Source organism: Mastigoproctus giganteus, chromosome 4 (genome assembly GCF_048544385.1).
Source record: "Mastigoproctus giganteus isolate SK-2022 chromosome 4, ASM4854438v1, whole genome shotgun sequence".
In the NCBI taxonomy this organism is placed as follows: domain Eukaryota; kingdom Metazoa; phylum Arthropoda; class Arachnida; order Uropygi; family Thelyphonidae; genus Mastigoproctus; species Mastigoproctus giganteus.
In genome coordinates, this window is record NC_143578.1 from 182,454,918 (window position 1) to 182,480,105 (window position 25,188).

At 37.6% G+C, this 25,188-nt stretch overlaps 1 protein-coding gene across 4 annotated transcripts in view; it reads right to left on the reverse strand.

Moving 5' to 3' along the window:
• Positions 1-25,188, reverse strand: part of dbo (Kelch-like protein diablo) — a 279,705-nt gene that overhangs the window by 85,660 nt on the left and 168,857 nt on the right. For all 4 annotated transcript variants that reach the window (XR_016546845.1, XR_016546844.1, XM_090371089.1 and 1 more), the window contains exon 7: positions 13,387-13,530. Coding sequence is in view for 2 of the 4 variants with exons in the window: in XM_090371089.1 (XP_090227215.1) it covers positions 13,387-13,530 (144 nt within the window). In the remaining 2 variants the exon portion in view is untranslated. The remainder of the gene's footprint in view (positions 1-13,386; positions 13,531-25,188) is intronic.

Sequence of the window (25,188 nt, forward strand, 5' to 3'; positions counted from 1 at the left end):
TTTCCTCTTGTTAAAAAAAAAAATAAGGATTTAGTGTTGGTAGACACTCAGGCAGATCAACATCAGAAATTTAAAAAAGGAGAACGGCATTCCATCCAAACAGATCTGATGTGAAAGTAACAAGCGGGACAGTGCGAATGTCAGCAAAACAACTCAGAGGTAATGTTAGGCACAAAAGCAGAGGCTGTGGCTTCCTTGCACAGATAAAGTCAGTAAAATTATTCCTGTAGGGTTGAAATTCTTTATTCTGCACTCAATCCTAAAATCTTGTCCCTTATCTAAACCTTGGTTTTCCAATAAATATATTAAAGGCTGTTCAATATAAGAATGTAGCATATTGCAATTGGCTTGTTTCAAAATCACCTGCTTCACATGCTGTCTACACTAACACTTTCAACAACTGAAAAACAGTTATTAATCAGTCCAAACTCAATTTTGAATAAGCTAAGAGTAGAAAACTTTCTTCTTGTTCAAACAGTAATTGAGTATTTTAGTAAATTTCTGTCCATTAATACTTCCACTTCTCTTACAACCAGTTGGTTCTATTGCATCCACAGCTAAAGACAAAGCTGACTTACACGCATCCTGTTTTTTCTTTTAATACTTGTGCTGATGACCATGGTAAACTACCTTCTGTCATACCAAATAATGAGTTCTTGAGATACCAGATTGCTTTTTTGGGAGCTGCTAAGTGGAACTTATTGCTTAAAAATAGTTTTCTGTTATCAATTGTTTAAAACTAGTAATGTGGTTATTATCTGTGTTTATCTCATTAAATTGCTGAATACGTTCTTTACTCGGCCTCTGAAGTTGCTTAAAAACCAGTCAACTTCTGCCACCATTTTAGAATATTCGAATTCTGCCACCTTTATTACAGTATTGATATAAGAATGATATAGGTGGTTTTCTATGGAGTTTTGCAGGAGTGTAATCAATATCATAAGTGTTTTTATTATGTCCATAAAATATAAATTAAGATCAATACAAACATGATTTTATAATGTAACTGTACCACACAGCATATAATATAATTTAAAATAGCATAGTTTGTCTTGCCATAAAATAAGTGGGATTAGTGTAGCATTATTATTTTCACATCCCTTAGTTTTGTGCATTGTTTTAAATTAAATTTAGACTAAAATAATCCCTCAGACTAGAGCAGCAAAGCAAAGAGCTCAAAGCAGAGGAATGTTTTGGTTCAGGGGAGAACTGCTAAGGGCAGTTCTGCAAATCAGAATTATATTATGTGGGTAACTTGTTCCCTCTGCAAAGTACCTTTAGCAGGACATGATATAGCCATAAGGGATGCCTTTGTGTGTGTGTGTGTGTGTGTGTGTGTGTGCACGCGTGTGTGTGTGTGCACGCGTGTGTGTTCGTTGTAAAGAAAGCATGATGAGGTTAAGTGCAAATTCAGCTTTCTGTTATTACTATGATAATTTCTGGTGCAAGAGCTACTTAGACCATAATGTGCCTATCAAAGTAATTGAGGCTACATATGATAACTACCAAAGGAGTAGTCAGAAGGGTCATACAGTTAAATTTGTTTCAGAAAGGAAAAAACTTTAGAGAATTTTGTGTCATTACCTATGACATGGCTGAGTGACAAAGGTTCTTGCAGATTTGAGAGGAAACTGATTGTGGAATGTTGGGCATTGTTGAACAAGGCGCATTTAACGAGTATATACTTTACTGTTAATGGCATCAAGCAGTGCATACACTGTGGAGAATCATTTCCTATAAGCAGAAACAGATGAGTGAGACGAGTATGACCTCTTTGGGTTCTGGCTAGGATTACCTCCACTTTTCTATTTGTAGAGAAACTAGAGGTCCACAATTGTGGTTCAGGTTTGAATTAAAACACCATGTTATGCATTTTTCCATTGAAGTGTCCATTGTTCATACATATTCTCTGTATATTGCATCTGTAATCAGGATATAGAACTAGAACATTTGTTAAAGCCTAATGGTAGACATATGTTTGCAGACCTGTACATTTATTTCCTGGAATGCTAGTGCAGCCTGGAATCCAAAAGAAGATAAGAGTTTGCTGATGCTTTTGGAGACATGTCAACTATCATATGAGCTTTAATAAAGGATTGCAAGGTGAGGAGGTGTTTTTCCAAGCTAAGAGGATACTCTGTGAATCAGTACATATATTGTGCTTTTATTGACTGACAAGTGTGAAATATTTTCCAGGGAAAGCTTAAAGTCATGGATCTCAGCAGTATAACTGCTGCAATCAGCAAGAAGTGAAATAGAAACAGTTGTATTAGGGAAATCAGCAGCTGCACCCACTTTTTTGAGAGATTTTGAAGCCCCAGTGTAAATATTAGTAAAGTGGATATAATTTCGTGTGAACAAGACAGTTTCTGAATGTTGACATTTTCTAGAGCATCTGTCCTCCACTGCTGAAAGTAATTGTAACAAGAAAGTGTAAAAGTAATCAAAAAAGGATTTAGATTTGAGTCTCTAAGAATTTCATGAAAGTGAATATTCTAGCATTCTGTTGGCATCTGTAGTCTGATTTGCTCGAGTTTATTTTTATAATGGATTGCACACTGCACATGTAGTAATGGCCAAATGAAATGGTTGTGTAGGCTTTTAATTTTAGCTGCATAATTGAGCAGTAACATCCTTCTGATACTGAGTGGAGGTTCATAGACCTCAAAACGTTAGTCCACTTGATATTCCTTAATATCAAGTGGACAGCCAAGTGGAGAGCATATCAAGAGATCTATTGCAAAAGTTAATCCTGTAGGGAAATGGATGCAAGTGGACGAGCCAATATTCAATAGTGCTAAATTCTGTCTATTCAGTAGAATCTCAATGACCTGTTCCCATCCACCGAGAGGAGAGAACCCCATAATGGATGATGCCCATCGCAGACAAGGTCTTCCAGTTCCTGAATTGTGCAAAGAATGGTTGGATGGAAGGTAGTTCAAAACAAGTGTCAAGGCAATTCGAATCACTATACGTGTCACAATGACTTCTAATGAGGTTTGAAGAGGAATGCATTTACAAAGGACACTTGAATGTAGAGGTATAGATACCCCTTCAGGAGCACTGTTTGTAACAGATCTATCTTGCCTAAAAATGTATAATTTTTAACTGAGGGAGATGCTTAAAGTGTTAAATTTGTCTCTTGTAAGCAGATGCTCACAGGATGATAATGGCTGGTTATCTTACAGATGCCATCAATGTTGCGATGAAGCACTACAGTTCCATTGTATGATGTGGTGAATCATTTGGTTTTGGTGGATGAGGATGGTTCTGACTATTTTTAAGCTCAGACAGTTTACAGCGATCAGGCTTCATCTTCTTTTTTTGGAAAGGTTGGATGTACAGTGTCCATGTCATCTTCTACACAGAGATCTAGAACTGGTTTATCTAAGTTAGTACTGTCATTGATATCCATTTTCACAAGTGTAATATTTGCCTTCTTAGTTGAAGATGTTTCCACTTTTATGACACCTGTTGGTGCATGAGATGCAGTTGGCAAAACTGCAACTGGAGTATTGTTGGCTTTGTCTACAATGTTTGGTATCTTGGGAGTCTATTCCAAGGATGATGAGAGCATTGACTGGGCCTAATCTGCAATGGATAATTTTTCTGTGGGGGAAACTGAGACTTCAATTTATGTTGCCACTGACTGATATTTTTGGGTTGCTGCTGCTGCTGCTGCTGTGTGTGTGTGTGTGTGTGTGTGTGTGTGTGTGTGTGTGTGTGTGTGTGTGTGTGTGTGTGTGTGTGTGTGTTTAGGTGCACTAGCATATTTTGCTTCTTTGACTCTTGGTACATAAGTCTTCCATTCTACTCTATACTTTTGAATTTTTTTTCCCTGTTTTTCAGAGTTCAGAAGATTTGGAATAGGCTGGATGTTAACTTTTGCAATTTGGAGTGCGGCATTTCAGCATTGCAATCCATTTGTGCATGTGCTTTTGACTCACGGTTTGGGCAGACTATATCTCCTGGAGAAACCATTTGCAAGTGACCAAATTTTTGTCGCTTGTAGCATCTTATAGGATAGTACATAAGGTCATATTTACCAGTTGAAATAGCCACCTTTAACATGGATGGTATGATAAAATGTCAGGATGATGTTACATCATCCTGACATCCTGTTATGGGAGTAAGATCACCATCTTTCCTGATCAAGGTACATTTGGCTTGTACAATTTTTTGACTTTTCAAGGTACATTTGGCTTGTACAATTTTTTGATTTTTCAAGTTCCTTGACTAGCTCATCTGTAACATTCATTAAGTCCTACCAATTAGTCCTTTGGAGGTATTTAACACTGCATATGGGTATTCCACCAAAAGTTAATAGTTTTAGCAGAGTCTCAGAATGTTTACAACTTGCAGTTTTGAGCAATAAAGAAGATCGGGCAGATCTGAGTCTTCTCACTATTTTGGGTGAACCCATCATATTTTCTAAACATTTCTTTATAAGAGAGGAAGATAGAGTACTAATAGATTTGTTTGATAGAGATGGTTGAACAAGTTAGTAGACTAAAGCTATTAATACAAGGTGCATTCATGTTATATGGTCTTCAAATTTATTTCTCACAAATTACAAACGATACAGAGATGACACTTACATCACTTTTCAACAGTCTCCTATAAACTGCACACATTTTTAACACCTGTTCATCCAAGCTGTGAAAGCCACAGCAAAGCTTTCTTTGGAAGTATGTTTAGCCCACTGGTAAATGGCAGAAGCAGCTGCTTGTTGGCTAGAAAATCTTCTGCCCTGAAAAGCATTCTTCATCATTGCGAACAACCAAAAGTCACCAGGTGAAAGATCAAGCAAGTATGGAGGATGTGGGATAACCTCAATGTTCTTTTCTTTAAAAAAAATTGGCCCATTTCCAGAACGATGGGGTGATGCGTTGACCTGATGGAAATGAATGTGATTCAGTCTGTGGAGGCATTTTTTCTGAAGTGCTGGGAGGAACTTTTCCTTCAGAACTTCTTCATATGAGATTCGTCATTGTAGTGCCCTTGGGTACACATAGTGTAAGTATTATTCCAATTAATATCCCAGAAAACAGCAACCATAATTTTCTCTGCACTTGCAGCAATATGGAATGTTTTGGCCAGTGGTGAATCATTGTGCTTCCATTGGGCAGATCGACTTTCTGTTTCTAGATTGAAGAGTGGAGCTCATGTCCCATCCATAGTGACAATTGAGGAAAAGAAAAATCCATTCACTGCAACATCTCAAGTAAGCACTTGAAACTATTGGCTCTTTGCTCCTGGGAAAGCTGCCTTGGAACCCACCGAGCTAACACCTTCCTCATTCTGAGATTTTCATGGAGTACGGAATGCACATATCCAACAGAAAAGTGCTGTAGCTATAACAATTTTATCCACTGTTGATCTTCTGTCACCCAAAACCATTTCCACAACCCAGCAGATGTTAGCCCCGGAAAGACTAGTTTCAGATCTTGGTTCGTGGGCTTCATTCTTGCAGGACTTTCATACTTCACAAAACTTACATACCCAGCTGTAAACATTTTTCACATCTATCAGGCCTATAGAGCACACACTGACATTTTCTGATGTATTTCAACTAGATTTTTCTGGTGAGATGCAAAAATCAGATAACGACATGTTCTTGATGAGAGAAGGACAGCATTTAAAGTATTATAAATGTAGCAGTGTTTAGGGTGCTGCAATCAATGTGACATACTACATTGTGCAGCCATCTTCTAAAAACACCCAGAACTAATTGGCAGTTAAATTAAAAGCAGTCCCATGTATACTTTGATTATTTTGTGAGAAATAAATTTGGAGACCATATAATTTGAACACACCTAATAAATATAATAATAAAAAAAGAAAAGTACATTTCCTTTTGCTGTTCTTGTTTGCAACTTTTCAAGTGCAGAACTAGCTTGAAAATGAATTGCTGAGAGAAAAGAATACAACTTAAAAAGAAGTTTTATTGCCAAGCAAGATCACTAGATAATCTGCACTGGAATTGCTGTTGTTGAATTCACTTGGATGCAGGGCCTCAGCTTTCTGACGGGCTTAATGAATATGGCTGATGCCCTGGAGGGATTAAAAGAGAGAAACCAACTCAGTTGCCCAGTCCAATGCGAGAGTTCATGCTAGCATTAACTCTACACAAAGACATCCTCTACAGCAGAGATCCTTGATCCCACATGAAGCAGCAATAATTGGTAACTCGACTGTCAGGGAAACAGGAATACAGATTGTGTAAAAGAGTCAAGGGAAACTGGATCATGGTATGTCTGCTAAAGGCTAAAATTGATGACACTGTTGAGTAACTATCATCTTTCAAAAGCAAAAAAAGTGGTACTGTTATAAACATTGTTAATAATGATATTAAGAGTAGGAGATCTGAGGATTTAATTAACAAGTACAGAGCAATGTTGACAAAAAGTCATGAGTTAGGACTGAAACTGAGAGTGTCGGCAATTCTGTTGATACGCTATGAGATCCTTGTCAATTGATTTGGCCCTGGAGAGACTGTGGAGGTCCATGGGATAGAATTTTTCTCAGCGTGGCATGTGCTGAGAGACTTGTTTTACAGGAATGGGATATACTTAAATAGAAAGGGGTGGTGCAAACATACTTTCTGGTGGTATTGAGACAATTTTAGTGGGTCAGAAACCTGCTAGTTAGAGAGACTACACACACACTCATAGATTGTGGCCACAGGCATAGGTGCAAGTGATTCTTGCACTGTTTTATTGGAACATGCAGCAACCTGGAAAGCAAGGTGTAAAGGATTGAGGCCCTGAGGGTCCTCGTGGAGCAAACACATACACGGGCTGTGTTAGGGTTAGCAAAAGTAATTCAAGTATGCATACTCTGTTCCTATAAGCAGGGTACACTTGTATGTACACTACTGATAGGAGCAGAGTATCAATTTGAAGTGATGGTCAAGTTATGTCAAGTTATCAAATGCAGGCATTGTAGGAATACCAGAGATGCTGTCACTCACTAAGACATAAAGGATAAAGAATTTTGGTATTGAGAGTACAATGTGTACAAAAAGGACTTGTATAATCAGTGTTCTTCCAAGAAAATTTTCCAGCCAGGAGGCATTATGAAGGAGCCGAGTGGGGAAGTGTAATATCTGGCAATATAAAATTTTCTGTTATTTATAAATGTGATTTAAGCAATCCAGTGAGAAAATTAATTGCATAATTTAACATTATATGCTCCTGTCACATTGACCTCGATCACCTAGTATATTCAAATTAATATTGATCAAGTTCAAGTACAGTACCGCGAGAATCGCTTAAATTTTAGCCGGGTAGTGCACCCATTCGATAGGTCCTAGGGAGAATGCTGGTATAATGCAGCACTGGGGGGTTCCCCCCAACTCTGCTAAATAAAAAGGACAGATAAGGTAAAAGGGGAGGGAAGGGTTATGCTCTTAGTTAAGAAGTATATTAAATCTAAAGCAGTGCATTCAGTCAATATGGGTGACCAGGGCAATGTTGAGTCAGTTTAGTTTGATATAAGCACTGGGAAAACAAAAATGAGAGTAAGAGTGTGTTATAGGCCTAATTTCTTACAAACTGAATAGGTAATTACCGTGATGAGTATAATAAAAAAGACTATACCGAGAAATATAGTGGGCCAATAAATCAGAATGTCTTATAACAGAGGATTTTAATATTGACTGGAACTTGTGGGTTAATCACTTACATACTAACAATACATGTGGATCTACTGGGTGACTGTTTTCTACAGCAGCATATTAGCAAGGCATCAATAGGAAGCAATACTCTTCATCTGATTATCAGCAGCAATTTTTCATTCATTGAGAATCTGCATGTAGAAGTCCCACTAGGTGTGTGGCAGTGATCACAGTGCACTGATGTGGGATTTACTTAGAGACAGAGACATATTTACTGTAAAGGGTAAAGAAAAGGGTTTTTGCTTTCATAAGTGTGACTACATTGGAACCACCTGATGTTACCAACAGTAAATTCTAAATGAAGCATTACATAAATAATCACAGAAGCTACCAGCCTTTTTATACCAAGACATACTGTTCAAGACTTAAACATAAATGGATAGCAGATGAACTGATAAGACCCATGGCAGAGAAGAAAAAATGCATGTAATGCATATGAATTATCAAGTGATACAGAAGCATACAGTAAATATAAACTAATCTGCAATCAAGTTAAAAGAGGTTAGGCAAGCTAAGGCAGATTAGAAGAAGTCTATGGCAAAGAAAAGAAGCAAATACTTCTTTACTTGTATAAAGAGACCAGAAGGAAAGAGATGGAGCACATCGGTTTACTTGATATCAATGGTTTAACTGTTGATGAACCTGATCAGGTTTTTTACAAACTGAATAGGTAATTTTGCATCTACATTCACACAAGAGGAACTTTTTAGGGATAGCAATGCCAGAGGTAAGCAAATCTTTAGCCATAATTATGAGAGCATTCCGGAGATGGAGGAAACCCCTGGTGCCATTAGACCATAAACACACTTTACATGTTCCAGAAGTATATACTACAAGTATTACAAATGTCTTAAGTTCATGTATACATCCAAATGCTGTTCTCAGACAGAGCCTATATGCAGCCATTGTGCACAGAAGAGGCACATCTTCACGGACTGCCACCAAAAAAAAAATGTGTGTCCATGGTGTGCCAACTGAAAGAATGCACATAAACTCCACAACCACAGTGAAGGGAGGGAGGGAGGGAGGGGGGGAGAGAGAGACACGTGGCATCCCTCTCTTCTGCTGCTGGTTGGTAGCCCCTGTTCTACCTTCTCGTGGTGGTGGGCGTGTTTCGGGCTTGCTGATTCCAGGTAACCAAATGGCCAGTTCAACACAAACAACATACCACATACACACATAATCTCATAAACAACACTCAACACACATATCTAGCCATTTCTACAGAGTCCAGTCCTGTATCTTTACAGTGAAACAAGGTGGAGTTGAACTAATGTTCCAGGTGTCACCCTACACAAATACATACATAGACAGACAGTTTTTAAATTCTGTACAGTGGGATCAACTGATGATGCTACCAACAGCAAATTCTAAGTGGGAAGCATTCAAGGAATTAATCGTGGAAGATATTAAAAGTTTCATGCCTATTAAGAAATATTGTTCAAGGTTTAGGCCTAAATGGTTGTCAAATGAACTAATGAGACTTGTGGCAGAGAAGAAAAATGCATGGGATGCATATAAATTATCAGGCAACACAGAAGCATATGGCAGATATAAGCTAGTCTGTAATCAAGTCACAAGAAGGTTAGCCAGGCGAAGGCAGATTACAAGAAATCTTTGGCAAAGGATGAATCTGATTGGTCCACTTGATATCGATGGTTCGGCTGTTGATCATCCTGCTCAGATAGCAAACAAACTGAATGAGTATTTTGAATCGACATTCACACGAGGGATTATTCACCGAAGGGAATGCCAGAGGTGTATTCAACTCTGGCAGTAAGCTAGAGAATCTTGTAATAACTGAGAGTAAAGTGGAGGAGAAATTATTGAAGATAAACACAAGAAAGGCACCTGGGGTGGATGGGATCTATCCAGTTATATTAAAGGAGATGGAAAAGGAAGTAAGCAAACCTTTAGCCATAATTATTTTATTATTATTATTATTATTTTTTTTTTTTTTTTTTTGGTAGTTGTTGGCTTATCGGCTTCTGTGGCCATAATGCACCTCCCAAGGTTTTTTGCAGTACTTTGATCCAAGACAGAGGCGGGATTTGAACCCGCGACCTTTGGGTTGCTAGGCAGGCACTTTACCAACCCGGCTAGCCCGGTCGGCACCATAATTATGAGAGCATCCTTGGACTCATGGGAGATGTGCAAATGTATCCCCAATTCTCAAAGTGGGATCAAAGTCACTGGTTAAAGATGCATTGCAGGATCATCTAGACATAATGGAGTCACTGGTTAAAGATGCATTGCAGGATCATCTAGACAAGATAGCAGCAATAATTCAGACACAGCATGGGTTTGTTAAGGGAAAGTCTTGTTTGACAAATTTGATAGGATATTATGATATGGTTACAAAGGAACTGGATACAAAAAATAATTTTTAATATATCATATATTTGGATTTCAAGAAAGCTTTTGACACTGTTGTGAAAGGAAGACTATTGTACAAATTGGAGCAGAATGGTATTAAGGGTAAGTTGCTACAATGAATAAAAGGATGGTTGAGTGGGAGAAGACAGAGGGTGGTAATCAATGGGTGCTGCTCTTCGTAGACTAATGTTATTAGTGGAGTCCCACTGGGTTCCGTGTTGGGTCCAACGTTGTTTTTTATATTTATCAATGATATTGATGAAGGTATATCAGGGCTTAGTGTCGAAGTTTGCAGATGATACAAAGGTTGGCAGGGTTGTTAATGACAGTAATGGCAGTGTGCTACTGCAACAGGATCTAGAAAATTTGGGCAGATGGGCTAAGAAGTGGCAACTGAAGTTTAACGTTGACAAATGCAAAGGAGTGCATATGGGTAGAAGTAACCCCAGAGAAACGTGGTAGAAAATGAAAAAACCTGGGAGTAATTGGGCAGTCAGATATGAAGTTTTCTGAGCAATGCAGACAGGCTCCCAGGGCTGGTCATGGGGTTTTGTCAATGATATATAGGAATTTTGCTAGCAGGGAAAAGTATGTGATTGTCCCTCTGTATAAGGCAATGGTCAGGCCACGCCTTGAGTACTGTATACAGGTCTGGAGGCCTCATTTTAGGAAGGATGTAGATTTGCTTGAGCGTGTTGAGAAACAGTAACCCCAGAGTAACATATCACACAGTTGATATGTTACTCTGGGGTTACTGTTTCCCATATGCAGTACTTTACATTTGTCAATGTTAAACTTCAGTTGCCACCTCTCAGCCCACCTGCTCAACTTTTCTAGATCCTGTTGCAGCAGCGTACTGTCATTAACAACCCTGCTGACCTTCTTATCGTCTTCAAACTTGGACATTAAGCCTGATATACCGTCATCAATATCATTAATAAATACACAAAACAACAATGGACCCAACACTGAACCCTGGGGGACTCCACTAATAATATTAGTCCATGAAGAACAGTGTCCATTGATTAACACTGTCTTCTCCCACTCAACATCCCTTTATCCATAGCAGCAATTTATCTCCAATGCCACACTGCTCCAATTTGTGCAACAGTCTTCCATGTGGAATAGTATCAGAAGCCTTTCTATAATCCAAATATATGATATCAAAATTATTCTTTACGTCCAGTTCCTTTGTGACCACATCATAGTATCCAATCAAACTGATCAGACAAGCTTCCCTTTAACAAACCCATGCTGTGTCCGAGCTATAACTGAAGTCTTGTCTAGATGATCCTGCAATGCTTCATTAACCAGTGCCTCCATTAATTTCCCTGGAACAGAAGTTAAACTAACAGGTCTGTAATTACTTGTCTCTCCCTTTGATCCTCCTTTGTGGATTGGGCACACATTTGCACATCTCCAGTGCACATATATAGTCAAATTCATGAAAATGCACTACTCCACAGACAGACAGATTTAATCAAGTATACCACAAAACTAATGGTACAGACATTCATTTATCTACCAAGGAACCTACTATCTGTTAGTACACTGCTCTTGATACTCTTATTACAATCTACTACCACATCACAATCTACAGTAGCCAAATTGCACAACTTAGAAACAAAGGTAATTATTAATTATGCAATTTTGTAATTAAAAATTAATCAATTTGTTTCTGGTTAATATCAAATTACCTCATCAAGAAAATTCAAGTGATATATGATTTATCTTTGTAATGCAAAACTCAAGTGCAAGGCTATGGAAAAACATATTCAACAATGGTTCCTGATAATGTATTATACATTTTATACATATTGACTAGATTTTATTTCTAGTGATAATATTAGTTGGTGCTTTATGAGATTTCCCATATCCTTTTTAATATTTTTTTATTGACATTATATTTTATATATTATTATTAACGTAGTGGAAACAAAGGAACCCTTCCATTCCATATTTGACCTTTAGCAATTCAGTATAAAGATCAAAGGCAGTGAAGAATAAATGCAATTCCCCAATGAAGTCTACATGAAACTAATAAAGTAGTGTTCTTTTTTTTTTCCCATGACAATTACTCTGGGACAATCACCCTGAACAACATTCAAGCTGCTATTCCAGAGTTTTGCTAAGTGGGTTTTGCACTGTCTCCCAAAGGGTGTCGACAAATTATGACATCATATCAGCAGTTTTTTATCACTATGATTTCCTTTCACTGTATGTATTGGTACAACTGATTGATTAAAATACAATTACGGAATACTATATTACAAATGAAAGGGACTTGGGGGTGGTTGTGCAGGCAGATATGAAGTTCTCTGAGCAGTGCAGACGGGCTGCAAGAGTAGCTCATGGAGTATTGTCAATGATATACAGGAATTTTTCCAGCAGGGATAAGGAGGTGATTATTCCCTTGTATAAGGCAATGGTCAGACCACACCTAGAGTACTGTATACAGGTCTGGAGGCCTCATTTCAAGAAGGATGTAGAGCTGCTGGAACGAGTACAGAGAAGGGCAACAAGATTAGTGAATGGAACAAAGGGGTGCTCTTACGAAGAAAGGCTTAAGTTTTGCAAATTACAGTGTTTGGAGACTAGGCACCAGCGAGGTGATCTGATAGAGGTGTATAAAGCCTTGAATGGTTTGAGCATGCTCAATGCTGATGGGATTCTTCCTCTAGCTCAGAAAAATCACCTGAGAGGGCATAAATTCAAATTGAGGAAAGACAGATGTAGGATAGACGTGCGGAAATTTGCCTTTAGCCAGCGGGTGGTTGGTTGGTGGAACAGACTTCCATCCCTTGTAGTGGAGGTTGATAGCCTAAATAAGTTTAAGGCTCGGCTGGACAGGTATTTTGAACGAACAGAGGGGTGAAGTGGGTTTTTTTTTTTTTTTTTTTTTTGGCTGATGCTGCATAAGCTTGCTTTCTTGCATCAAATGCCTCTGCTAATGCTAAATTAACAACATTTACTTTTTCACATGCTTCCTATTCTGCAACCAGTAAACTCTGGACATGCTCTCATGCTCTCTCTCAAGCTTATAAATCATCATCATTTATAACATGTTTCTACCCTGAAATAAAAGTAGTGTACCACTGCATTTACCATAAACTTAGAAGTAAGTGGAATAAAAGGCATAGCGTCAAATTATTTTCAGCACATACATAGTGTGCCAGCATCAAACAGTTTGGAAAGTGTTGTGTTACTCAAGATACTGATATATTTTAATATTCAAGGAAATATCTACGTGGTTGGTGTTTTTCGAATGATGCTGCTGTTAAAAAGAGTTCTATACACATATATTGCACATATTAGTTGTTTAACGAATGTACCTTTCTACAAAATTGAGACACGAAACTCCATCTTGTCCTCCTACAGCATAGAGATAACCATCAAGAACTGCTACACCAACACTGGTACGACAGGAGCTGGTAGGAGCCACATCACAACTCCACTGGTTTGTTTGGGGATCATATCTGCAAAATATTAAAAGGTATACATTGTTAATAATCATAACATTATGACAATTACCACAGAATTGTTTCCATTATTAATTATACACTATATGACCAAACTATTCAGACACATGCAAATAGCTGCTGTTGTTATTTGGTTTTTAGGAGCATTAGCAACTAAGGCCATATTGCTTCGGGGATATGCGGTGGTCATTCCCTGACCTTTCCACATCCTCCAAATTTGGTGGTCACGGGCTTGAACCCCATTCTAATCAAGAAGCGTGTACTATGCACTGCCGCTCCTGCCCACCTGGCTACAGAGGCGTCGCATTTGGCTGCTAAAAGGGCTTTTAATTCAAAATATGAATATACAGCAGGGCCACTTTGGTATACGACAGCTGCCCCAACCATCCTGGGCATACTTCTTACCAACTTTTGGTAGATGTCATCTGCAATTCGCCTCTATTCCTCTTGCAAAGCAGCTGCCAGAGTCAATTTGGAAAAAGGCTGTTTTGTCTGCAGCAAAACTCTGCACTCCAATTCATCCCACAGGTGTGTGTAATGGGGTTGACATCTAGGGCCCTGAGCTAGCTGTCCAACTTTTCAAAGTCTTTATCCACAACTCAGTTCTGCAGAACCCTCACTATGATATGGAGCTTTAATAAAGCCCATTTTTGTAGCAACAGCCAGTTAAGGATTTAAGGTGCCACTACATCGAATGGACCAAGTACAAACCAGCTGAAACAGCCCACAGACTGACTCCACAAAACTTCATGGGTGAAATAATGCACTCAGGCAGAATGTTTTCTCTATGAAATTTCCACACCCAAACAAGACAAAACATTGTATAATGAGATTCGTCACCCCACAACACCTTCTGCCACTATTCTAGAGTCCACAAATGTCAAGAATGACACCACTCCAAGTGCTATTTCACTATTTTTAGTAATATAGTAAATGCTAATTTTAGTGATGCATGGCATCCACCCATCATCTCACGACAAAAGTTTAAGTTTGAATCTATGAAAAACCAGATTTACTATAATCATCACTATATTTCCTCTTTTTACTATTCATTTTCATGCCAATATTTTGAATATCTTTATGTAGTATTTGGGAAATTTGGCAAGCTGAATGGATTTTACAGGTTTTTTAAAGGTCAACTTGGGGCAAATTTGAGGGATGATTTTAATTTTCATGTTTCTCATTAACTTGCATTTCAACATCATTGTTCTTTATGCTTCCAGTCTTCAGCCAACGGTCCATAATGATTTTTAAAGTTTAAAAATACTATGAATAAACAATTTAATACTGCACAACATTCAAATCCAACACTATATGACACGACACAGTGACTAACAATGTTTACCAGAGTTTATCTAACACGACTGAATGGTGCAATACATATTGGCACGTTCGCACTGAATCCTCACTAACACCTATCGCCCATGCTCGCTATGTAAGGGAGTGTGATCCAAACCATAACTAAATATAAACTTTGAACGGAACTGCATAAATTAATAATATTAAACTATTTTGTAGTTTACAAAAATATACCTATGTAAATCTAAGCAGATGCCATTACAGAATTTTTAGTGCAAACCCCCTGGAACACAACCGGTTAGGAACCGACGACTTAGAGTATCATTGGAAAAAATATTTTGGTGCCTTTTTCTTCTGAAAGAAAATTTTCAAAGCATCAGAAAGTTTTAATATCCTATCAACAGCTGGCCATAAAGACAGCCAATGTGTTTTAGAATGAGATATTAAATTTTTGTATTCAATATCTACAAATGAAAAATGCTTTCGGACGTTCTGTACTTACAGTATAAGTAGAAAAATAGGAAAATATCTTTATAACAAGGACTTCAATTTCGTGTTATAATCTCTCTAGTCCACACCAGGGGCATATTCAGTGGGGGAGAGGGGGGCATATGACCTCCCTTAACCAAAAATTTGAAATTAAAGAAAAAGAATGCAGGAAGCGCTTCGCTTCTTCTCTATTCTCTCAAGGGGTTTCAATTTACAAAGAGCTAACTGAAAGACAAAAGCTCCAGAAAAACCAATGATTTTGTTCAGTGGCATAACTACGCCAATGCAGCTGCATTTGGGCCCAAGCTTGAAAGGGGCCCGTGAAATTTGGAAGACAGATTTGTTTCTCAAGACAATTAACAAATTTCATTAATAAATGAGAATTTTTTCTAAAATTAAATGTAACACATTCTTATCAGCACAGCAACTGGCCATCCAAATATTGTTTTGACTGTGCCACACTTATAGAAATAGTAGCAAATAAAAGATAGTTGTGAAATATTCAGCAAAACCAGTGCCAAATACAGATATATATCACATTTGATTTTATTCTAGTATTGAATTTATTTAAAATTTTTTTTGTGTTTGCACACGGATTGTTGTTGGAGGGCAATATGTCTTATTTTACAATACACAAATTTGTCACATAACAGTCTAGCTATGGCCAGTGCTGTCATTTTAGTGCCTTAGATTTGGCTCCCCCCCTTTCCTTTTTTTTGTCTATCTGAAACGAAAAACTATAAGGACTACAAATGAATTATCAGTACGCTAACCAGAGACACATCTAAACTGCCGATCCTTTGATCCTCGCATATGTCGATGATATTCTGTACGTGGTCAATGCATTGGAAGGAATCTTCGTGTAATTAGCATTTATCCTGTGATGTTCAGAGAGCAGATTAAGCAATGACAAGAAAGAGTAAAACATCTACTTCAATCACCCTAAAATTAGTGGGCCTTTATCAGCAAAGTTGTCTGTCCAACAATTGCTATTTTCACTCCAAAGCATGCAGTTTCATTAAATTTATGGTTTTGGGGTTCATTTGCTATTTTCACAACAATAACATTCTACCCTTGTCTATTGCTTTCTTTCTAAACAGGCAACAGGACTGGACTTAGTTGCTTTTAATACATTTTATATATACGTGTTCTGTTTTTGCTTGTGGTGAGAAAATCTGTTGCAAAGTTACTTGAAGGAGCAACTGGGGAAACGAGAGTGAGAAACAAAACAAAAATATTCAGCCAATCACAGATACAGTATTTTCATTTTGCTTTACTGGTAGAGAAAGAAAGTTCCGCAGCTGTTATCAAGCATCATGTACTATTCTGTGATTCTACATTTTCAACTGTAGTGATTTTACATTTTCAAGTTTATCAGAGCACAAAAAAAAATTTATCCATTACCATTCTTTTCTAACCTGTGATAGAAACGTTGAAACTGTAAGCAAATTTATTATTCAGTTTTCATTAGTTTACATGATGGACCATTCACACATTTTGAATGATCCATCCAACGATTGTCAAATGTTGTCCAGTTTTGATATTAACATTACTCATTGCTGTAGATTTATTATTATTATTTTTTCTTTGCATTTTGTTACAAATTGACAGAACTATCTGTAATTTTGTTACTCTGGTGTCAGCAATTTTTTTTAAAATATTTTTTTTTATTGAAAACATGTTGATGGATCATTTACAGATTAGAGAAAGATATAATATGAATTTCAAAAAGTTATTTTTCTTGTCCTCACCTTTTTTTTTTTTTTTTCCCCTTTTGCGCTCAGTAAACAATGAATGCGTACAATGCAATGCCAACTTTGTAGTGATTCTTTAAAGCAATTTTATGAATGAATTTTCTGTTTATACTCCAGGACAACCACATGGTCAGGAGTTCACAAGATAGGGAGAATACAAGAAATGCCACTGTATTTAGCAGTCATGGGCATAGGCGCCGGCAGAATATTTTGCAAGGTGACGTATGTGGGAATAAATTTTTTGTTCACCAAATTTTCGAATACATGCAATATTTGAATTAAGTCAAGTTTGACTGATTTATGTGTACAGGTGAGCTAACGTTTCGTGATCGGTGGGAGAAAGTACTTACATTTGGAAAGAAAGAATTTGTATTGTTTTAAGGTTTCAATAAATTAATGAAAATATTAAAAATTGTGTATTACCTTGTACCATGCTGCCGGTGCCCATGGTCACAGGCTTGAATCCCCAGTCACTCAAGGTACATGTATTCAGTAAGTGAATTTATTATTCTAGTTTTCATAAATTTACATGATGGATCATTCACAAATTATGAATGGTCCATGACATTGGCAATCACCAAACGTTGTATAGTTTGCTATACTAATATATTTTACCCATTGCTTTAGATATAGTTTTATTTATTTATTTTTTTTACTATTCTTTTCATTTTGTTACAATTTCACAGAAAGATTTGTAATTTTATCACTGTGATGTCAGTAATTTGCTTTTTATTGAAAATTTGTTGCTGGATCAGAGAAAGATATAATACAAATTTCCACTAATCACTCAGAACTCTTCAACTTCCTATCATTGAAATTCGACTTTCTGCAGTATAACTTTCCTAATACGGAAGGTCACTTTATGCTGGTTCACTTTTCAAATTACTGGAGTATCCTGCCCAAAACATAGATGCAGTAATGCAAATCGTGGTGCCTCCGTAGCCAGGTGGACAGGAGCGGCAGTGCATAGCACACGCTTCTTGATTAGACCAGGGTTCGAGCCAGTGACCACCAAATGCGGAGGAAGTGGAAAGGTCAGGGAATGACCACCGCATATCCTCGGAGCAATATGGTCTTAGTTGCTAATGCTCCTAAAAACCAAATAACAACAACAACGCAAATCGTTTCCACATGCAAATGACTGTTCTGAAAAGGTTTAATAGAGCGTTGGCAAAAACTTATCCTTTTTCGTTCCTGATGATTCAATTACTTTGAGTAGGTAACTGATTTTTTTTTTTTTTCCCTCTTATGAATTTTCATATTAAATAAACTACAGTGTATGTGTAATTTTTCCCCTTTTTGAAAATGAACAAAAAATATAGTCAACACTTTCATGATCAATAGTTCAAAGACGCTAAATATAAGAACTGGCCCTGCAAATTAGACAGTGATTATTTAAAATGTTTTTGCAAATACTGTAAATGTATGCTGATAGCCGAATTAAGTGATATTGAAAGGCATTGTAATACAAACAAAGCACAAGAAAACCAAAGAGCCCGTTAGTTTTCAGCATCTGAGAGTATTGCCATTCAAGAAAATTGGCGATACAGAACGTGCAACGAACAGCAGAAAGCAGCATAGCATTTTTCATAGCTGGACAGGGTGGGGGGGGGTGCCTCTTGCACTCCACCTAAACCTCTTCACCTATAAATTTAATTTATAGACTCATTTCAGTCCCGGATTCATTTATAACAGTGAAAATTTTGCAGTCATTCTGGCTATTATTATATTAATAACACTCTGATACCACGTGAAATTAACAATATACAGTAAACCCCGCTATTCGTGGTATCTGTATTCACGGTTTCGCGTATTCGCGATCGCCGATTTAATATAAAACGAAACCTAAAAAAATGTGAATTTTAAAACGCCGTGAATATTTTCAGCCATAAAAAACATGGGTGTGGCTAAAATTATCTTTCCCGGTCAAAACAGCGCTCAGTGGGTGGGGGGTGATGGGTGAAAAAATCGCGAGCGTGGATGTTTCTCGCTAATCCTTGTTCAGTATGTGTTAGTCATGGAAGGTTTCGTCGTTTGATTTTAATTTATATGTTTATAAATTGAATAAATTTATCAATTTATAAATTGATATGCTTACAAAAATGATAACTCTACCGTTTTGCAGTGTAAAACAGACTTTTTCGAGTGCGTTAACGGAAGAAAGTGACTTTATTGTGGTCAAGTTCTTTCTAACCCCTACAAAAATATGGCTACGAATAAAAAGAGAAATGTGAAAATATCAAAGAAGGTGATGACACTAGCGAACAAAATTGAGTTATTAGACGAAATTTCTAATGGTGAAAGTGTCTCCTCAGTGGCAAAACATTATAAAATCAATGAGTCAACAGTACGATCAATCAAGAAATCGGAAGAAAAAATCTGCCGTAGTGTCCGTGAAATCGCGCTAATTGCTTCAAAAATTTGCTCTGTAACTCGTGATGTTAAATTTAAAAAAATGGAAAAGCTTTAAATCTGTGGATAGAAGACCGAATTCAAAATAAAATTCCGTTAAGTTCACTCATCATTCGTGAAAAGGCAAAACTGCTTTATCAACACTTTAGCGAAACTGGTGATAGCACTGGCGGGATGTTTTTTTTTTGCTAGCAAAGGCGCTGGTTTGAAAGATTTGTTTGAAATTTCTAATAAATATTACATTTAATATTAAATTGTTTCTTATTTTCATTTCGATGCCATATGCTTGCATTTCACTATGTACTGTCATGTACAGTCATATTATGAAGGTACATATAATACATACATAGGCAAAATTTTAGACTAGTTTTTCTTATATATTTTATACTTTGGAACGGAACCCCTTTATTACTATGGGAGCCATAACTCAGTATTCGCGTTTTCGGTATTCGCGACATTTCTCAGGAACGTAACCCCCGCGAATAGCAAGGGTTTACTGTAGTTCTATAGTTTATTAGACTGGTCACCTATATCACTATACATTAATATGATGTTTCGGGTATCTTACTGATACCCATCATCAGAACAGGCTGTTGGAGGAACAGAAAAATAGAAAGTTACAAATTTGAATATTATAATTACCAATAATACAATTGCAGTTCCCAATTTACAATTAAAGTATTACTATTACAATTTACAAATTATGGATGTCAAGTATTAAATTTTAAGTTACCTTTACAATAGAAAACAGGAAAACTAAGAATTACAGAGAGATTAAATTCTTACCTGTTGACAGACTACTCTTGCCGATGCTTGCAGACACCAGGTGTGCATATAGGCAAGAGGCCTGCCAGCAGTTAATTTGCAGGAGAGGGATAAACTCCATTAGCCAATAGGATAGTGACAAGTTTTTATCCTGGATCCAGAGTTCTTAGAAGCCTGGGGTGACCTTTGCTCCCATAGTCATCAGGGTTGGTGTGCATGCTGGTTCAGGATCTTACCAATACCTATCATCAGACCTTGCTGCTGGTGCCAAGATTTAACCTATGCTCCCATACTCTGGATCAGAGTTTCTGCGCAGGCTGGTTTGGGATCTTCCTGATATCCATTTTAAGACCATGATTCTGGTTCAGGAGGACTGGAGGGAGATGTATCTGGTCTATTTTCTTTTCCTGGTTTTTCATTTATTCTCTTCTATTTGAATTCGCTGTTTCCTACTGCTTGCTGAGTTCCGAACCATTTTAGTGAAGAACAAGTAGTGGGAAGAAGTCGCAAATCAGACAGACTGTGGTCTTATTGGAGGCTTGAAGTGGTGGAACCCACGTTTAGTCTCTAGAGCTAAGTTCCGGTCAACCCTTCCCTATCTCTTCCATCATGCAGCATGATTGATGGCTTTTGAGGTTATGATAAACGTCGAGGCGAGATCCAATATTCCTTACATTTCGAGGGTACAGCTCTAAAATGGTGTTCGCAGGCCGGCCGCTAGTTAGTACACTGGACCGAACTTATTGGAGGCTTCTGGATCAGCTAGTGTATAATCTTGCTACCTCTACTCTGCCAGATAGTGACTGGAGGGAGTCCGAGTAGTGTGTATGTGGGGAGCATTGTCGAGGCCACGTTATGTCAAGGATCTGGGTATATTCTTACCACATGTACACCATATCCAAAAATTTCATTACTTCATACAGCATGTCCCAACCACTTTTTCTTACTATTGAATACACCATGAATTGTCAAACTAATAGAGCAAGCTTATCTGCAAAAAGATCTAAACCTCCCAAGCACTTCCTAATTCATTTCAGAAATATACTTGGTCTCAATTCTAATCTCAACGATGTCCATTCCCACTTGCAGTCTGCCAAACCCCATGTACTTTTTCTGACTGAATCTCAGTTATCAGTTGATTCAACTACTGCTCATCTCAGATGCCCAAATTATTTGTTGTATGATTCCTTTCACCTCAAAAGTGGTACATGTGGATATGTCCGTTCTGATATTCCCTGTCAGAGACTTGGCAATTTGGAATCTCCTCTCTTTGATCTTCTCTGGCTTAAAATCTCTCTACCTCATTGTGTCAAATTCATCTGTTGTCTCTACCGTTCTCCCAAATCCACTAATCACTTGGAGCTCTTTCACTTCCTCTCTTTGCAACTTGACTTTCTCCAGTCCAACTTTCCTAACAGTGAGATAATTTTCCTTGGTGATTTTAATGTTCACAACTCCAGCTGGCTTCCATTTTCTAGTCACACCGACCCAGCTGGTCAAGATGCTGAGGCTTTTGCAATTACTAATGACCTTGCACAGATTGTTCATTTACCTACAAGAATACCAGGCAATCCTGATCACACAGCCAATACGCTTGATCCTTTTCTCACAAACAACCCTTCTAAGTACACGGTTGAAGTGAAAGGTCCTTTAGGCACTACAGATCACAACTTGGTGATTGTCTCTTCTCCAATGGAACCTTTATCTCATGGCTATTCCAACAACCTCGTGTTGTTTGGCATTACAAGAATGCAAAATGGGATGACCTTCAAGACTTTTTTTTCTTCTTTTCCTTGGTCGGATTACTGTTTCAAAACTTCTGATGTCAACGTTTGCTCAGATCGTGTCAGTGAAATTATTCTTGCAGGAATGGAATCCTTTATCCCACATTCCACTTTAAAATCTGGTCCTTTATCTAAACCTTGGTTTTCCAATAAATGTGCTAAGACTGTTCAAGAGAAGAATGTTGCATATCGTAATTGGCTTGTTTCTAATTCTTCAGTTTAATTTTCTGCCTACACCAAAGCTCGCAACAATTGTAAAGCAGTTATTAATCAGTCCAAACTACAGTTTGAACAGGCTAAGAGTAGAAAACTTGCTTCTTGCCCTAATGGTAGCCGAGCATTCTGGTCTCTTGCCAAAGCTATTGGCCGCAACTTTTGCCCATCTCTGCTCCCACCTCTGTCCAAACCAGATGGTTCTGTTATCACTTCAGCCGAGGATAAAGCTGACCTGCTAGCATCCCATTTTTCTTCCAGCTCATGTATTAATGACCTTGGTAAAACACCTCCCAACATTCCCAACACGCTCCATTCAATGCCTCCTGTGGTCTTCCGTCAAAAGGATGTCAGAAGGATTTTGACGAATCTTGATGCTAAGAAAGCTCAAGGTCCTGATGGTATTTCTCCACTTGTTCTCAAAACCTGATCTTACTCCTATTCTTTGCCGCCTTTTTTCACTTCCTTATTCCAAAGGTGTTTTTCCTTCTGCTTGGAAATTTGCTCATATCCAGCCAGTTCCTAAAAAGGGTGACAAATCCCTCCCATCCAACTATTGTCCCATTGCAATTACTTCTACTCTTTCTAAAGTAATGGAAAAATCAATTAACTGACAACTCTTAAACTACTTAGAAACCTTCCGTCTGATCAGTGATCGCCAGTATGGATTCCGTCAGTGTCGATCCACTGGTGATATTCTGGCTTATGTTACCCATTTATGGACTAATTGAATGGAAAGGTTCGGTGAAATACAAGTAGTTGCTCTTGACATTTCAAAGGCTTTCGATCGTGTTTGGCATAAAGGTCTTCTAAACAAGCTTCCATCTTATAGTTTGCCGACTGTTTTTTGTAATTGGCTATCCAGTTTTCTCTCTGATTGCTCACTGAGGGTGATGGTAGATGGCTCTCTGTCTTCTAACTTCTCCACTAATGCTGGTGTCCCCCAAGGTTCAGTTCTTTCCCCCACTCTTTTCCTCTTGTATATTAATGGCCTTCTTCCATTGACTGGAAATCCTATCCATAGTTTTGCCGATGATAGCACATTGCATTCCACTTTCCATTTTGAGAAACCTTGTCCTGCTCAATCAGCTTCAACTTCTCGAAAATCTGCTACCAATTCCTTAAATGCCGATCTTCGGGTAATTCTCCAGTGGGGCAAAGACAACTTAGTTGATTTCAACCCTTCTAAAACTTAGTCTTGTCTTATATCTCGCAAAAAGGATTCTTCTGCTCCTATGATTATCTTTAGTGACACTCTGATTTCTAGGCAAAATGATATATCTCTTTTGGAGAGTACCCTGACTTCCAATCTCAATTGGCACAAGCACATTACAAATATTGCTTCCTCTGCATCTAAAAAACTTGGTTTTCTCTTTTGCTCTCTGCGTTACTTTTCTTCCAAACAGCTGCTCACTCTGTATAAATCGCAAATCCACCCTGCCATGGAATATTATTCCCACATCTGGGGTGGTGCCCCCAAAACCTCTCTCAGGCTTCTTGATTCCATTCAGAAGAGGGCAGCTAGGTTAATTAATGATTCACCTCTAACAGAGTCTCTCCACTCACTTTCTCACAGACGTACTGTTTCTTCTGCATGCCTCTTCTACAGATACTTCCATGGGCACTGTTCTTTTGAATTGGCTTCTATAATTGCTCTCTCTTTCAAAACAGTCCGAACATGTGCCGCCACCAGCCAACATCCTTTTACTGTCCAACTTCAAACCCACAGAACCAACTTTTCATCTTCCTCATTTATTCATTCAACTGCCCTTTTCTGGAACAATCTTCCTTCATACGTATTTCCTGAAATTTACAATCTACAGAAGTTTAAGTCCAATGTCAACAAATATCTTCTTTCGTCTTCTCTACCTCCAACCCAAGCACAGTACTAAGTACTATAGGTTCTAATACCTCTCGTGTTTGGGGTTCACATAAAAAAAAAAAAAAAATCCCTCTCCTGCAAATTAACTGCTGGCAGGCCTCTTGCCTATATGCACACCTGGTGTCAGCAAGCATCGGCAAGGGTAGTCTGCCAGCAGGTAAGAATTCAATCTCTTTGTAATTATCTTAGTTTTCCTGTTTTCTATTGATAAAGGTAACCTAAAAATTTAATACTTGACATCCATAATTTGTAAATTGTAATAGTAATATTGTAATTGTAAATCGGTAACCATAATTGCATTATTGGTAACTGTAATATTCTAAAACATTCAAATTTGTAACACACTATTTTTCTGTTTCCCCCCCAACAGCTTGGTGTGATGATGGGTATCGGTATACCCAAAACTTCATATTAATGTATAGTAATGTAGGCAAACAGCCTAATAAACTATATTGTTAATTTTCATGTGGTTTTAATATAATAATAACCTTTAATGGAAAACAAATACGTAACGTCCTTCCCTAACTATATTCACAGTCATTCGTTTTACTTTCTCCTCTCAAAGCCTTAAACACTTCAATTAGGTTTTCTCTAAGATGTCTAGTTACTAAGCTCTATAACCAAAATACTTAAACTCTTTTCTTGTATGGCTGTCCTTTTGTTGATCTCACTAGGCAACATGCCTAGTAAGTTCAGCTATCTTTAATCCATTTAAAAAAGATCTGTTTTTTATAAGGGCTGTTCAATAAAGAATGATCATAATTTTTCTTTTACAAAATATCTTTATTAACCATCCATATTTTGATGGTACTTTTCAATGTAGTACCAGTTTGATGAAATGCACCTACTCCAACATTTCTGCCATTCTTCAAAAACATGGGGGAAGCCATTTTTTGACATGAATTTGAGAATAGTCTCCAACTTCTTTGCAACTTCTTCTGACGACTGGAAATGTTTTTCTCACAGCACCTTCTTTAACTTTGGAAATAAAAAATAAAAAAAAATAATAAAATCACAGGGTGCAAGGCAGAGTGCTGTAGAGTGGATGAGGAATACA